General features: G+C 32.5%; 2 protein-coding genes across 2 annotated transcripts; both read right to left on the bottom strand.

Annotated features, from left to right (window-relative positions):
- Position 1: 1 nt before the first annotated feature.
- Positions 2-12,151, bottom strand: barc (RRM1_TatSF1_like and RRM2_TatSF1_like domain-containing protein barc). The gene is made up of 15 exons (XM_080163141.1): positions 12,082-12,151; positions 11,236-11,429; positions 10,682-10,815; positions 9,894-9,975; positions 7,618-7,717; positions 7,171-7,281; positions 6,510-6,649; positions 5,999-6,128; positions 4,514-4,684; positions 3,821-3,919; positions 2,406-2,558; positions 1,960-2,058; positions 1,722-1,781; positions 843-970; positions 2-417 (listed from the first exon to the last, which is right to left on the bottom strand). The coding sequence occupies exons 2-15, from the start codon at positions 11,418-11,420 to the stop codon at positions 126-128; spliced, it is 1,884 nt and encodes a 627-aa protein (XP_080019267.1). The 5' UTR covers positions 11,421-11,429; positions 12,082-12,151; the 3' UTR covers positions 2-125.
- On the bottom strand, positions 12,133-14,545 carry LOC145321655 (translation machinery-associated protein 16 homolog). Its single transcript, XM_080163148.1, has 4 exons — positions 14,143-14,545; positions 13,760-13,875; positions 12,825-12,956; positions 12,133-12,538 (listed from the first exon to the last, which is right to left on the bottom strand). Exons 1-4 carry the CDS (start codon positions 14,247-14,249, stop codon positions 12,186-12,188), a joined length of 708 nt encoding a protein of 235 aa, XP_080019274.1. The 5' UTR covers positions 14,250-14,545; the 3' UTR covers positions 12,133-12,185.
- Between the last annotated feature and the right edge of the window lie 1,924 nt (positions 14,546-16,469).

Raw genomic sequence — 16,469 nt, 5'->3', positions numbered from 1 at the left:
ATTCTGAAACATAAAGAAGAGGGATTAGTAATGATTCTTAGAATCAAATACAATTAGAAATGTATTAAAATCACACAGGGTTGACTTTCGGGGCTTAGAAAAAAAGTTACAAAATAATTTAATGTTCAGTCGCCATTGCTTTCAGTGCTTCCATTGGTAGTATGATTATCTGCATCCTTCATTTCAACACTTTCACTATTCTCTACTTTATCATTAGCATTGTTATCAACATCCATTTCTGTGTCATCAGGAGGATCAATATCTGTGGGTTCATTTGAAGGCTCGGATTCTTTGGATTGCTCGTTGGCGGATTTTTTTGCTTGGTCACTTTTCTCTTGTTCTCCTTCTAAATATTTTTCCCAGGCGGATAATCTCTCCGCCTCCTCCTCTTTTGTCTCTTCGGTTTCTTTCTTATACCTGAATAAAAAAAAACATGTTTAAATTTTGTTTCCTTAATATTAGGCCTAGTCAAAATTTTGCGTCGACTCTTATACATTTTTATTTTGATTATTCAGTTATGAAAGTATACAAGTGTTAATGCCCTTTTGTCCTACTGTTTCAGAACTTCGCTTATATGGATGTTGTCATCCTTGTTTTAATATAGCTTAAACAAAGAAAGCAATGTAAGGTAGGTAAGAAATAACAAAAATAAAAAAACAGGTAATAAAAAATCCTATCTTACTACCTATTTAACTCTTTATTTCCCATAAAAAAAATATTTTTAGATTGTTAAAATGTAGAATAATCATATAAGGAATTCATTAGGTATATTTTTTTTTATAGTTCCAAAATTACAATTGACACAATCAAATTTGAAAGCATCGCTATTGAATACAACTTACTTTGTCCTTCCGTCCCATTGAGTGACATTCATAACCCTTTTGCCGAACAGCCTGCCATGGAGCATCTCAATGGCCAAATCTGCCTCACTAGCTTCTTTGAATGATATCTGACAGATGCCTTCCTCATGCTAAAGTAATAAATTGTTAATGTTAATTTCTTTATTATTGTTCGAGAGTTTTAATTTATAATTTAGTATGGAAGTCGTTGCTGTTTATTGCACCACCTGCCATTCCCTATTTTATCTTAATGCAGGGGTGTATATTCTACATGGGATCCCCTGCTCAGGGGGGGGGGAAAAAAAATAAAAAATAAGTGGTTGGAGGGAAAAAAAAAGGAAAAATTAAGAAAACTGAAAACATTTTTTCCATTTCCTCCCCCTCCTTGGTGAAAAAAAACTTTTAAAAATGTGTGGTAGGAGGGATAAAATAAATAAAATATAGAGTTCTTTAAATATTTTTCCATTTTCCCCCTACTTGGTGAGAAAAACCTAGGGGGGGAAGGAAAATAAAAAATTTTGTAGCAGGGGAAAAAAAATAAATCTTGTGCAGAATATACACCCCTGTCTTAATGCCACGCGCCTGATACAGCAGCTGGATGACCTTACTAACAGAGTAAGGCAAGATCTAGTAAGATGGTGTAAAAGGCTGATTAATATTATCCTAGTACATTAATGATGAACAAAAGTATCCCTTCTGTAAATTAGATTATTGGTTTATAAGTTTGGACACTACTAGTAATGAGCCGACCAATTAAAATTCAAATATGAGTATGCAAAGTTGCTGGACCTACGAATAAAATTAAGTGGTTATAAAACTTTGGGCACTAGTGTATGATTTACAGTCCAATGTCCCCTCCCTGCAAATAACAAATTGAATTACCTTGTCAAATAGAACCAGTTTTGTAATAGAACCAAACTTTGAACACTGTGTCCGGATCCTGATTTTAAAATATTTATCACATCGTAATTTTAATATTTGTAAATTCTAGGTATGTACAGGGGCTGCTATTCACTTAATTAATTCCATTTGAAATTACCGAAAATTAAATATTTTGTAGGCGTAAAACTTATTTTGATATAACTATTGTTTTGTTAAGAGAAAAATGTGAAAAGTTCCTAGCAGAATAATCAAGAATCTTGGACGGGTCCGCACTGAACTCCAGAGGGTCAAACAGGTTCTTGATTATTATCACTCTCTCATTCTTCCCTCGTTCTCCCTGATAATATATTCAACATTAGAATATCAACAAAGATATTTTACATAAGAACATGGGTGTATATTCTGCACAAAATAATTTTTTTTCCCGGATGCAAAATATTTCATTTACTTCTCCCCCAAGTTTTTTTCAGCAAGAAGAGGGAAAAAATGTTATTAAGACCCCCCCCCCCCCCTAACTGTTCATAGTAACATGATTTTAATTCTATATATATATTAAGGGGTATGACATTACTATTTTTTCAGCTCAGGCATAAGCCAAAAAAAAAACTAACATATTTAAAGCTCTTTATGTATGACGCTGAAAATACCGAGACTCGAACCAATGACAATATAGTTTTGCTTTACCTTCATTTTATCAGGTATCCATGCGAAAAGTTTCTCTTTTTGTTTGGCCGCCTTCTCCTTCTCTTTCTTATTTAATTTCTTGGGCTTCAACTTTGGATCATACGCGTCACCCTTCATCTGGAACTTGGCTCTTTCTACTTTTAACGTTTTGCCCTAGAGTTTAAAAAATATAAAAAGCTTTAGGTACCTAATGACAAATGATATGCTGGAAACGATAAATTTCATACATTACAATAGGAAATTTCGGCAAAGACTTGCAAAATTTAAAACGTGAGACAGTAACCCATTGTTTGAAGATCATTATTTTCAGGGATAAGGGATAGGAAACCTGGCCATAAATTAGGTCTCGGCCTGGTTTTGAAAGGGATCATGCAACTTTTACCATTTGCCTAATTTAATGACCTTACTGGCGGACGGCTCATATTGGCTACCGCTCTAAACCAATAGTGTTCTGTGATTTGGGCTTGTTTTGTATCAACCAATCACCAATTGGCGAAAATTTTAGAAGCATACAATTCTAGAAAAAAGAATGATTTCGTCTGCTACGAAAAAATAAATATAAATGGTGTTAGATCACATTAGTTTTATTATTAAATCTGCTTAGAGTTAAACATTAAAAAAGGGCCATATAGAAAAAACAAAAATAACGGGATTATTTTTTTGGAAAGAAGGTAGCTACGAATTTTCATTTGGTAGTTTATAAATTAGATGTTGTATTTTGAATTTTAAAAATTTAGTACGGAATTGATACAACACTTTAACCCTAATTTTTGTACAATACAAAACAGTACAGAAATATCATTACATTATAGTTCCAAAGAACTTGATAGAATGTTACCCAAGTGCATATTTATTTATTTATTTTGAATTTTAATTAGCAATGAAATTTTCAAATAAAATTTTTACTCATTAATAAAAATGCAAATAATACAAACTAAATCTGTCTGAGGGAAACACAACGATAGCTTTCTGACAGTTCAAATTACCAAAGTAAAAGATAAAAAAATTTTGGGAGAGAAAAAACTTCATTTTAACAAAAGCCATTAATATATAGGTTTAATAAAAGTTATGTTTTTTACTTTAAACTAGCTACCTGAATTTGATTCTATACTTTATCTACACACACACACACACAGCTTTTTCATTAGCGTATAGGACGAACCACTGCGTCATCCCAAAACTGGTTTATTAGGCCTAGGCTTGAAATAGGCCTGAAATAATATTTTCCTACGTTTCCCATCCCTTATCCCTGATTATTTTAGAGGTCCTTAAGGCCATTCAAATGACGAGAAAGCATAAAACAAATATTTTTATTGGTGGAACAGGTAAAAACCCTATGCTATTTATTTCAAAATGCATAATATATTATACCAAAAATATTATCTTAATTGTTTTATCCCTGTTTAAAAACGGACCTGGAACTGAGATCCATCAATGATTTGTAGTGCCAGCTCCACAGACTCGTGTTTAATATATGTACACAGACCATCTCCTTTGGGAACACCTTTCTCATCCTGAAGCATAAAATTGTTTTGATCAGGTTACAATTTATACAAAAGATTACTTAGCAGATAAAAGAATACATATGAAAATATGAAATCTTAAAAAACATTGGTCGTCAGTCAAAATGACACTGATGCTTTCCCCCAAAGTGCCTATTGAGCACTGAAACCGCCACCCCCGTATTTATCAAATAAATTGAAAATAATCGGTGGTTAATATATTTTCCCTCTATATCTAACCCCTGCGGGTATCAATAACGTATAAGGTATAACCAACAAGTGAAAAAAATTTTAAATAATATTTGGGGGGCAAATAGAGAGTTTAATTTTACTACTTGTTGCCCCCCCAAAAAAAACAGCTGAAAACCATGTATTATAGGTTTCGTGATTTTTCCCCCGAATTAATTTCGTTTTAGGTATAAGTTGAACAATAACCCTTTGTTACAATCAACTATTCAATACAACGTAGTCTTAACTAAAGTAATTACTAATCCTTCACTGCACCCCTTATTTTCAACGTATTGATATTTTTGTATATAGCTCATTAAGCTAGTTTATACCTATCTTTCTTGTATGATACAAAATATAAATAACCAGCCAACCTACCTTATAAATCTTTAACTTAGCCTTCTTAGTCCTGACATCATACTCTACCATGCCACATTTGGACATGATCTCTTCAAACTGTTTCTCTGTGATGGTGTCTGGAAGGCCGGACACGTACACCTTCGTGCTCTTACCCTCCTCCTCCTCGAACCATTTCGGAGGCTCTGCTTCCTGAAAATAGTTATTTCTCGCATCGTATTATAAACAGCTTTCCGCGGATATAAAAATGTAAAATTAAAAGATTAAATTATGATTGTACATTTATATAGTCGGAGAAAACTGGATATAATACGATGCTACATAGTTTTTTTTTGTATGGATGAGAACCGGTTCTAATCCACCGTATATTAATCGGTTTCGAATGAATAAGAGAAAACAGAACATTTTGTGGCGCATTTAAAAAATATTATTTGATCTTAATCAGTTCACGGTAAAATTTTCCTGAAAATGATTATCTCCAAAAATCGATGAACTTTAAAGTCTGCTACCTACCAAAAGGCTAAAACAAATTATTTCTTTTTGTGGGAAGGAGTTGTGTGGATTTCTTTATTTGGGGGATTTAAGAGATACTATTTATTTAAGATATTATTTATATCCGAAGTCGAAGATATTTCTTCCAACAACCCCATAAAAAAAAGCACTTCTAGCAACTCAACTGAGATTCTTTCAGATTTATAAATTGCATCATCACTGTATTGCAGTTTACTATTTTTTATACCTACATCTAATATATTCTTAGCCTGTTATTACTAAGCTATTTATGGAAATGCTTGTCCTTATTTTACTAAACCTAACGTACTTTCAAGTAAGACTAAATAAAGTACTAAAATTTTAAAATGGTTTTTCTCGCTAAATAATCTACTGCATTTAATAAATTGAAGAATCAAATAAGTATATTATTGTTATATTTGCACAGAGGCTTGTACTAAATGATATAACACAATAGGTAACACTTGTTTACATACTAAACATTTTCTTTATTCAACTTTAAACTTTTGCAGCTGCTTGAGATGTCTTTCAACTTTTCTTTTTTATAATAAAGAAAAAGGTTCTCTGTGTATCAGTCTGTCTGTGTGTACCGAAGGATCTCACTAACAGTAACCACTGAACCGATATGGTTCTCCTTTACAGGGTGGCTTCTCATAGTTTCTGAGAAGGTTTATAAATATTTTGGGGAAGGGTACCACCACCCTCCCAAGAGAAATCGCCCATAGAAATAAATGATCCCCCAATTTAGAAAAAAATTCCTTCTTAAAACTAAAATTGAAAGTGAGGGAGGGGGGATTTGGACTTCAAGGGCTAGTGTAAAAAAACCGTGTAAAATATAGTAAGTGTTCTATTCTAAAACTAATGTTAACCTATTTTATATAAAAATTAGTGCTGACAATACTAGCAACTAATATTATGATGAGGCTTCTATCTTATTGGGTTTAAGGAATAATTCAACCTTGTTTCTTTAATTTTCTCAATTTTACTTAGAATTACCTTTTTGATTTTCTTTCCTTTTTGCAGATTTTTATCCTCTTTAGGTTGTTTGTTTTCTGCTGGCCCGGGAGCAGAATCCAGGTCAGGTATGGAGGGAGGTTCAGGTACTGTTGGCTTGCTCTCCAGATCACTGTAAATAAAATGATAATTAATTGGCTGCTATGTGAGATGGACGTCTAACTTTATAGCGAAAACTCTACACTTACAGATCAAGAACATCTATACAAACCTAAAATTGTTTTTATAACGATGTCTAGCGTTATTTTTAAATAAGATTTCCATAGAGTATATTTTTAATAGATTAAAATAGGCTTCTGTAATTTATTGAGAAGATTAGAGGATAAAAACTGCCATTTCTATAAGTATCTAGGTACTCTATTATTCAATATGTCTATCGAACAGCATATCCAAAACTCTATGTTCTTAATATTTTAATTATATTGTTTACATTTCTTTGCTTCGCTTATATTCTCCTTGATTGTAAAGTCTAGCTTAAAACTTATTAACGTACTTGGTGAAGCCATAATTGAGTTGATAGGCGGCCATAAAGTCTTCTCCAATCTGAGGAAACCAGGCCTTCTTCTCCTCGTCCCACTCGTACGTCATGTTGTCCAGTGGGTCCTTGTAGATGGTTTTACCACTGACCGGGTCCTGCAAACAAGAAACATGGGATCATGAAAAGAAAACGAAGTAGCGGGTTTTGATAGGTTATTTCAGTTTATATAGGTCAGGTTGGGTAAATTTTAATGATTTCCCCACAAGGTTAGGAAATTTGCCCACAACGGCTCGAAATAGGAGAAAAGCTACTGTGAAAATACAACGAAAAACGCTACTTCGTTTTCTTTCCATGATCCGAAATATGTTTTAATTTATTCAAACTTCTTATCTGTATTTTAATGAATTTATGGCAGGTACATGATGGAAGAACATGATATTTATTTACTAGGTAGGTATTTAATTATTTAAAAATTCTTGCTCTATTTTATCAAGTTAAAATTACTAGGTAAAAAATTAATAAAAGCATATCACGCAAGAAAACTTGTTGCAAATTTTCAAGATTAAAAGTAATCAGATTTTAAAAATGAAAGGTATGGAAAAGAAGGAAAAGAAAGTTATCATGCGCTAGTAAAATTGCAATAAAAGTGTATTAATAGGTATAAAGAACTTTTTACCTTTTCATATTTCTTGTTGTCCCAACCTGGCGCAGCTTTCCTCTTGCGATACTGTCTTGCCTTCCGTTGCTCTTCTGTTGTGTTGTCGTCTTCCTCGGATTCTGATGAATCCTATAATAAACAAGGATAATTATACCAGGGATCTAAAGGGATCAGACAATGACCGATAAATTGATGTACAAACATCCCATTCCCCAATCATGATATACAAAATTACCCCTTCTGTAGATTACAATTTGTGGTTGAAACTCTTGGACACTCAACTTAATAACCAATCAATCAGAATTGCATTAAAAAGGCCCCAAAGTTGTTACGCCGGCAAAAGAGAAAAGGAGCCGTTATTTTCAGAGGCACCTCCGCGGAGCTAAAGCCGCAACAAAATCAAACGGCTCCACAACACTGCTAATTAATGAGTAGAAGCGCAACTAAATTTATAAAGATATCTACCTCTTGCTGTTCCCACTGATTGGAGGTTTGATTCCATTTGTGTTTTGTACCACTTTCATCTCGGTAGAAATATGTTTCACCATCGAATATATAGTTCTCACTAAAATGATTATTTGTTATTTTCTTTGGATTATTGAAAGCGAAGCATACAAATTCACTAGGTATCATGAATTGTTTATTTGTGAGCTTTGTGAGATGTTATAATCCTTATCTTTATCAATGCCTTTCTACAAATCGGATAAGTTCTTTAGTACGGCAAAACGGATAGCCTTTATCTTATCTAGGGTTGGCAATCCGGAATCCGCCCAATTTTTGGCCAATTTAAGAATCCAGAATCCGAATTCCGAATCAGGAATCCTATTTTTTTTTATAACGGATTAGGATTCTTATTTGTTAGGCTAAAATTGAAGGCAAAGATCACCACCCACTATCTCTCCCCACCTACACCACCAAGTAGAGATATCAGAAAATATGAAAAAAACGCAGCTTTAGATTCTTCCCAGTACCCGGTATAATTTATCTAATCCCTTAACTTATTTTTTTTAAAAACCTTCTAAAATATTAATAGAATCCGGAATCCGTACAAAAATAAGAATCCAGAATCCGCGGAGAATCCGGTTTTTTTTGGACGGATTCTTGTAAGAATCCGGTCCAAAAATTAGACGGATTGCCAATCCTATTTATAACAGCGTGTTAAAATTGTGAAATCGTTATCAAACCAAATTAGAGAATTTAATTATAATGAATTATAATATAATAAGAAATACTTATCATTGAAATCATTAAACAGTACTAATATATTTCTAATATCTTAAGACTATTTTAATTTGATCTTAAATTTTGTTTCAACCAAAATAGTTCATATTTGTGTTTTTTAAAATTGATTTGCTTCGCTTTCATAGTTATCAAACTTCTATACACTAAAATTGTCAATACTATATTACTTATAAATAAAGTATCAAATTACTTAACCATATAAGATTTAAACTAGAACTAAAACAAAAATTCACAGATTTTATTAATGTTATGTAATTACATAGCAGAACAATTTTTCTCCGAGTCATTCATCATTAATTTGGTATTTAAGTGAGTATTTCTAAATTTCTACAGGGTGCGCCACATAAATCCGGACTTTTTCTTATTTTTAAACAAATGAACATAAAATCGTCAATTTTTAAGATTTTATTAAATTTTAAAAACTGGAAAGCAAACTAGGTATATGACTATTAGATTATTCAATAAAATCGCCGCCAGCCTCAATCATCGCCTCTATCCGCCCCCTGAACCGCCCGCCGACCCTGGTCACCATGTCCCTGTTCAAGCAGGCGAAGTTCTCCATGATAGGAGCAGTGAGAGAGGTCTTCTTTGTATGGGCGCGTCTATTGGTTCATGCTTTAATGGCGCTCCAGGCTCAAAAGTCCCTTAGATTAAGATCGGGGCTGCTGGGAGGCCACAAATCCTTAAGGAGTGAGTAACAGCAAGATCCAAATTAACCCATCTTTAAAGCTACTCTTTGACACGGCGGCTCTCATTTGGGCCATAGTTAAGCTAGAACAACGTTTTATACCTTTTTAAAAATGGCATGAAGATTAAGATAGGGTTATCAGCGCAATACATAGTCTAAAACGAGTTTCAAGGTTCCATATGGGCCCCTGAAGTCAAGAACCGAGAAATTTTCAAGATTTTTGACGTTTTTGACGTCTTAAAATCTATCACGATCCACTTTGTCGGAGTACTACAGCCAATTCAGCTGGGATAGAGAGCTCTAGTCTTTTCTAGTGTTTTCACTAGGTATCTGATAGTATCTCCAGCAAGTTTCATTAGTCCATCTCACCTACAGATGGGCTGAGGTCAGATTTAGTAGGCCCAAGTCATAAATCCACGGTAATTTATCTGCGTCCTCTGACGTCCTCCATTGTCCAAAGATTTTCATGGGCAAAAATTTCATTACCTAAGCTTTTTATAGTGGGGTCAAACGTCCTGATTGGTCAAGTAGTTTTGGCGCTATGGCCGTTTAAAAAAAGTCCGGATTTATATGGCGCACCCTGTATATTTTAGAGAATGATAAAAACGGTAATTTTCCGATACAAAACTTAAGAATAAAATACAATATAGAAAGCGTAGGTAAGCAATTGATTAGTGTTTGTCAGAAGGTGTGTGTGTAGTGTAAATCAATATTTATTTATACAAATTGACATTGAAATGATATTATATGTGCACAGCAACTCTATATCTATGACTCTAAGGACGTACTTACTACTTATGCATGTGATTACCTTGATGGTTGGGAAGGTGGGACAGCAGTCTTTCCATCTTGTGAAACCCAACTGTTTGCCTCTTTATCCCAACAATACCGCACTAAATACAATATTAACATCAAAATTTAATAGGAGAGGGGTTGGGGTACGAGAATGTGAGAAATTGGGAAGGGGATCTCGCGCCAGTTTAAAATAAAATTTTTCAAAATCAAAATATAATACCTACCTATCACAAAATTAAAATTAGCCAGTAACAAAATCAATATTAATTAAAAAGAAAAATCACACATTAACGTCATAAAAATGTAATAATTTGAAGGTTTTAAGGCACACTAGGAATTCCATTTCTTAAATTAATGTTTGCCTTTTAGGCTTTTACCCCTATTTGTTGGGTATTACTATTAAGCAAACTAGCAGCTTCGCCCCTTGCCTCTAGGGGCTTTGCTACACGAGGTAATTTTAAAAAAAATGTAGTACATAAGGTGGATCTTAATCTTTATCATCTGCATCATCAAAAAAAAATTGAGGATCTCCATCACCAAAAAAAAAATGAGGGGGAATTTTTTAATCCTTGGTGTGGTTAAGATTGTCACACGCCCCAAGAAAATAGCCTAAAACCACCACAGGACCAGTAGGTATATTCCCTGAAGAGTAGAATCCGATCGGTTCAGTGGTTACCGAGATCTTAAGGGACAGACGGACGGACAGACAGACATCAAGCTACTTTGTATTATAGATTAAAAGATTATAAAAACATATTTTTTTATGTAAATATCATCTATTATATTTCATGCTTAGGCTCCTACCTTTGGTGCTTGGATCTGTGTAAAATACATCATCCCCCTCATATTCGTAGTCAACCCCTCCCTCAGGACCCCCCTCTGGTCCTCCTTCTGGAGCTCCGTCAATAGTAGAAGATTCTCCACTGGTCTTTGTCTGTAGACAAGGTTTAAAGATTTTAATAACATATTAACTTAAAATAGTATACCCATCCATTAGTACCTAAGTAATGGAAATCAACGTAGATTTCAGATAAAAAAAAACGACAAACATACATTAACAAAACAAATTTAGAAATTGGATGAAATTAATGTCAAGAATTTACAATCGAGATGCCTTATGTCAAATTAATACCAAGTTAGGATAGCGTGCAGCAAAATAAAAATTTTAAAAAATAGTTGAAAAAAACATGTAGGTAGCTTGTAAGTGCCTAGCAGCGGGCACAGAAATGAAATAAAAATAGTGCTAATAACTTTGGTACCCTACCCTTTCCATGGCTACAGTAACAAAATATTGAGAACCATGTTATGGGAAATAAATAGATGATAAATAAAATGAACAAACTAGAAACCATTCCTGTTCTTTATCTGTACTATCACTTTTTGTTTCACTTGTTTCTTTAGCATCACTGGTAATGTCTTTTGTTACTTCTTTTTCTTTCTCTGTAGCATTTTCTTTTGTAGTTAGTTGTTCTTGTTTTTGAGCAGGAGCATCGTATTCAGATATATCTGCTCCTGACGACTTTATCTTGATCTGTATCGGCATGATGATATACTAAATAAATAAAGTTACTATTATATGTAGGTACTAGAGGCTACACACCTAGAGGCCTCTTTTATATCTAAGTAATGATAAGCTTATTACCAAAAATATCCGCTGAGCGGCGCTTTATATTTTTATTTTTGGCGATTTATCTTGGGGGGGGGGGGTGTTACCTTCCCCCAAAATAGTTATAAACCTCCCCAGGAACTATGAGAAACTACAAAGTAAGTAACTATATCTATATCGGTTAGCGAGCTCCTTCGGTACACAGAAATCTTTTTACTCTATTATAAGGATTGATTATAATATTATACATCTGGGAAGGAGAGAACAAAATAGAAAAATATATGTATATAATCCATCCCCTTTCATATTTATTGTGAAAATTGTTTTTTTGTCAATTGTCATATCCTCGTAAAATTGATATTTTAGCATGAGATGATAATATTCTAAAAGAAAACTTTGATCATAAAAAGAAATTTCACAGTAGCTTTTCCCCTATTTGTAGCCTCTGTTGGGGGCTCTAAACCTGCAGGGCAATCATTAACACTTGCCTAAAATAACCTATCAAAAGTTACTGTGAAAATACGACGAAACCCGATGCTTCGTTTTCTTTCCATGATCCGAAAACTTTTGCTTGGTGCAAGGTATTTTTTGATAATACCTTCTTTGATTCTTATGTGTTGTATAAATAACTCAAACCATTTTCATAATCTTTATCTGAAACAAAAAAAATAAGCAAGATTCAATAAAAGAGGTGAAAACAAGTTAAGACGTTTCCATTTCTGACGTCGACTCTTCAGTGGGCGGCGTTGGGTCAGTGTCGACCTTTTCCGATGGTTCTTCAGTGTTGACTTTTTCTGATGGTACTTCAGAGTTGACTTTTTCTGATGGTACTTCAGTGTCCTCCATGGTACTAATTCCATTTTCCTCATTCTCAATCATTTTCAATACATTCTTCTTTGTTATTCTTGCAATTTTCATATTTTGTAGAAATCTCAGCTCTCCGCTCCAATTAAGAAAATATTTGACAGTTGGTGGATGAAAAACGTCGATCATTTCCAAGCCGCAGCCAAGCCATTCCCCCATTTCAAGTTTGTTGGTGAATTCTATGCTGTCCTGTAATAATGAAGAAACTTAGTTATATTCGTATGCAAGTTCTGATCACACAAAAGCAAACATATATGACCAAATATACAATAAAAAAAGGCCTTTACGTTTCCTTAAAGAAGAAGAGAAAATCTTTATCAACATATGTTGGATAGAAATGTTTGTATGTTGTCAAATGCTTATTACTTACCCTACTATTACCAAATAAACTATTTTTTTTCTTCAATTTTTGAGGCTGTGCCGATGAATGTTATAATTGATACATTTTGGAAGAATTATAATATAACTAAGTTTCCTTTCTGGCAGCGTGTTGGTTACGTTTATTCATTCCTCCGATTGAATTCTTTAGGTTAATTTGATCCAGTTCATCTTGAAATCTTCCCAGGTAGCCTTCTATTAATTCAAGTACTGTTGTTCCTTTTAAAGTTTCTAAATAAGAAAAAATTAAGATTATACAAAGCATTCAAAATTAAAATATCAAAACTAATTGTTTTACAACTTTCTGAAGTAAACATGATGCTTCATGTAAATTAAGCTCATTTTGTTTATTTAATAAAAAAGAACGATCATATCCATACTTTATGAACAGGGGAAAAACGATATGTAAAATCAGCTATCGATTATAAAAAAGGGAAGCTATAAAAATCAATAAACCGTGATCTTTAAAAGAGCTCTTTATCATAAAATTGCGAGGTATCTACACAGGGTGTCGGAGCCGTATAATTTTGATGCGGCTCTGGGGAGCCGTATTTTGAAATACGGCTCCGGCTCCTACCTTAAAATTAATATAGCAATTTTTTTTCATTATTGAATTTGATAAAATAAAATAAATAATATAAAATATTTTGCTCTTATTTGATTAAAGCTATATAAAAGTAGAAGGATGTGTGTCTATTTGTTAAGTAACAATAGTTTTTCAGTTTATAATATGGAAATAGACCGTTGCCTAATTATAATATTACTTTACAAAATCATTTTTAGCTAATCCGGAGCCGTTTTTAACGAAAAATACGGCTCCGGATCCGGCTCCACCAAAAATGTTGCTGCTCCCGGCTCCGGCTCCGAAACACTGATCTACAAAATTAGTCGCCATCTCTTATTTAAGGTGTTGCTACAAAAGACCTAATCCTATAAAACAACTAAATTGCAAGAGATGTAATTGTAATTTAGATATTTTGTGGGGTTAGGTCTTATGTAATTTAGGTCTTTTGAAGGAACACCTTATTTAATACCTGGTGCTTCTTCATCTATCAAAGCTGGGAGGTAATCTTTGAACCAAGCTAGTCTCTCTCCCAAAGCACTTATCTTCTGGCCACCAAACTTTATTTTCTTTTCGTTTTTATTATACCTTAATTTAGGAAATAAGTAGGTAATAATATTATAAAAAATAAGCTCTTTTAACATATTTTAAAACTATCTTTGAAGTTATCTTAAATACATTTAAGAAGTAGAATAAAGTTGCAGAGAGAGCAAATGCAGTAGGTAAGATTTAATTTCAACTAACTGACCGTTGAACGTTCATATACAATATAATATATATACCAGCTACCAAAGTTCCTTGTAATTTGTAAAGAAGCTGTGCTTCTGCGAATATTCACCTAAAATTTATAGTTACCTGTGAATCCCAACTCTCTGTAATTTCTTTGCCTTTCTGCTGGCAGGATGGAGGACCTTGTCTTCCCTGATTGCCCCTCTGGCGGGTGCATGTTTGCCCTTCGCCATTTTTTAACCTAAAATGGTTAACTTATTATTATTGATGGTCATATTAGTAGAGGGGATCTAAAGGGCCGGATAAGTCAATAACCGATAAATTGCGTACATTTCATTGCATGTTTATACACAAAATTACCCCTCTTGTAGATTACAATAATTAGTTGAAACGTGTGCATGGACACTCAATTAATGATCGAACCAATCCATTAAAATTCAATAAAAGTCCTTAGAGTATTTAAGCCAATTAATAAGAAAACATTATATAAAATAAAACTTTGGGAACTAGTATTATTAACAGCCCAATGTCCCCTCCCTCCCTGAGAAAGTGATTAACACTCAATTCAATTTCAATAATGTGTTGTCAAGAAATTAAAATGATTTTTTTATTTTAAAAGTGTTTGTAAATAGTTTAAAGACATTTTTAAAAATCAAAACAAATAAAACGTAGGTACATTACGTGAAAATAGCATGTACAACTTCATATATGAACATTATTATTAATTAATAAAATTTTAATAAAAGGATTAAAAAATAAAAACTTGAAAACGTCGTGTTGTGTTATTATTTAAGATGTCGGGTTTTAAAAACTGAATCTTCATATTTTTACTTTTGAACTGTAATTTTTTTAATCTATTTATTATGGGATTTTAGATGACCGTGGAAGTTTTAATTAAAAATTTATATACAAGAGTTATTAATGTAAAATAAAATTAAAAACAGAACCCAATTACTATTTTTGGGGGTTGGAAACGATAAAGATTTTTAAAAACCCATTTTATTGTAAGAATGCCGCAAATAGACACGTAAATCAAAATGTCGTCGTTGAAAATTGTGTAAAATGAAATGTTATTGTTTTGGATATTACCATAAATATATATAGTAATATAGGAATTTTTTCTTCGAAAAAGTTATTTACTTTATAAAATTAAAGGTTTTGGATATGATTTTGTTCTTATAATTCGTTTTAAAATTTATGCCTGTCCTTTAGAGGATAAATAACTAAATTTTCCTCTGTCTAATTTTTTCCCTAATTTTACATTGACAAGATTACCAATCTTTATATGTAAATCAAATTATAGCATTCATATTTATTGATATTTTTAAATTAAATGTTATCATGTCTTTGATTTAAATTATAAAATAATTTTCATATAGGTTATATTTGAACAAAATAGTAGGGAAAATTTGTAATGTAGAATTGGTCCTAATTTTCGCGCATGCGCATAGAGTAAATATATTGTGAGAGCTAGTGTACACTTATATTATCAAAATAAGAGAAGACAAGTATTTACAAATGATTCAGATTTGCAATATTTTTTGCACAAAAAGTTCGCCATGTTATTTAATATTTGGATTTTTTAATCTTTTCCATATGTAGCATCGATCCGTCCGTGCGTACATCCGGAATGGATAACCATTTCATTTTTTTTATGTTGATTCCTGGGAAAAATTTGGTACAACTTAGAAATTGTAACAATTCTACAATCACTACGTATCAGGAAGTCCATTTTTACATGATAAATTTTTACCTTTTAAAGAACTATTATTTTTATAGTTTAAGTTTTGTAATACGTGCTGTATTGATTCCTAGACCGATATTTATAAGGTAGTTACTCTGGTTATATATAAGCTAAAAACCTCTCTGCAGCTAGCTAAAGTCTTAACATATTATTATATTTCTAATTATTATCTATAATGATGAAGTAATTTATATATTTTTGTTTGCCTGTCAGATTTTATGAGTGTCGCCTTCCTTTAACTTTTAAACATTTTTAGTTATTTAAAACACCAAAAAATATAATTACGTTTTTTTTTCAGAATTGTGCGACAAATGAAGAAGGAATAAACTGAAGAAGTAATACAAAGAAATAGATACACCAGTGAATGGAATCGTTTTATTATCACAAAATAATAACTTTTTCATAGATTATCGGGAGTTAGTTTGCAAAGGGAAAATCTTGAAATATTTTGAATTAATTTGATATGCCTTACTACTTTTTTCGGTTCTCATTTCTCTGTTGTTTAAACTTAAACCTGATATTATATAAGTGGTATCTTGTTTTCTTATCATTAAATTGAGGGAAGCTTCTGACATATCCCAAATGTGGTTATTTTATTAGTAAAATTAGGCATTTTGAAGGTTTTAGGCTAATTTCAGACCCCATTCTACTTAGAATAGAGATAGAGAACAACGTATTGCTAAAGACCCATCTACGATCCGAATTAAGT

This window comes from Acartia tonsa, chromosome 6 (genome assembly GCF_053477335.1).
Source record: "Acartia tonsa isolate MP-2025a chromosome 6, ASM5347733v1, whole genome shotgun sequence".
Classification (NCBI taxonomy): domain Eukaryota; kingdom Metazoa; phylum Arthropoda; class Copepoda; order Calanoida; family Acartiidae; genus Acartia; species Acartia tonsa.
Note: the sequence above shows the minus strand (reverse complement) of the source record. Positions and strands in the feature narration are given on the sequence as shown.

Bases quoted from the DNA above. Each gene is read 5' to 3' on its own strand.
- barc (XM_080163141.1), bottom strand. From the start codon at position 11,420: ATGCCGATACAGATCAAGATAAAGTCGTCAGGAGCAGATATATCTGAA. The intron at 6,650-7,170 runs GTAAAAAGTTCT...TCTTGTTTGCAG, and splicing joins ACAACAAGAAATATGAAAAG to GACCCGGTCAGTGGTAAAAC. The intron at 3,920-4,513 runs GTAGGTTGGCTG...TTTATGCTTCAG, and splicing joins CTAAGTTAAAGATTTATAAG to GATGAGAAAGGTGTTCCCAA.
- LOC145321655 (XM_080163148.1), bottom strand. From the start codon at position 14,249: ATGGCGAAGGGCAAACATGCACCCGCCAGAGGGGCAATCAGGGAAGAC. The intron at 13,876-14,142 runs GTAACTATAAAT...TCCTAAATTAAG, and splicing joins CAGAGAGTTGGGATTCACAG to GTATAATAAAAACGAAAAGA. The intron at 12,957-13,759 runs GTATTAAATAAG...TTTCTTATTTAG, and splicing joins GATAGATGAAGAAGCACCAG to AAACTTTAAAAGGAACAACA.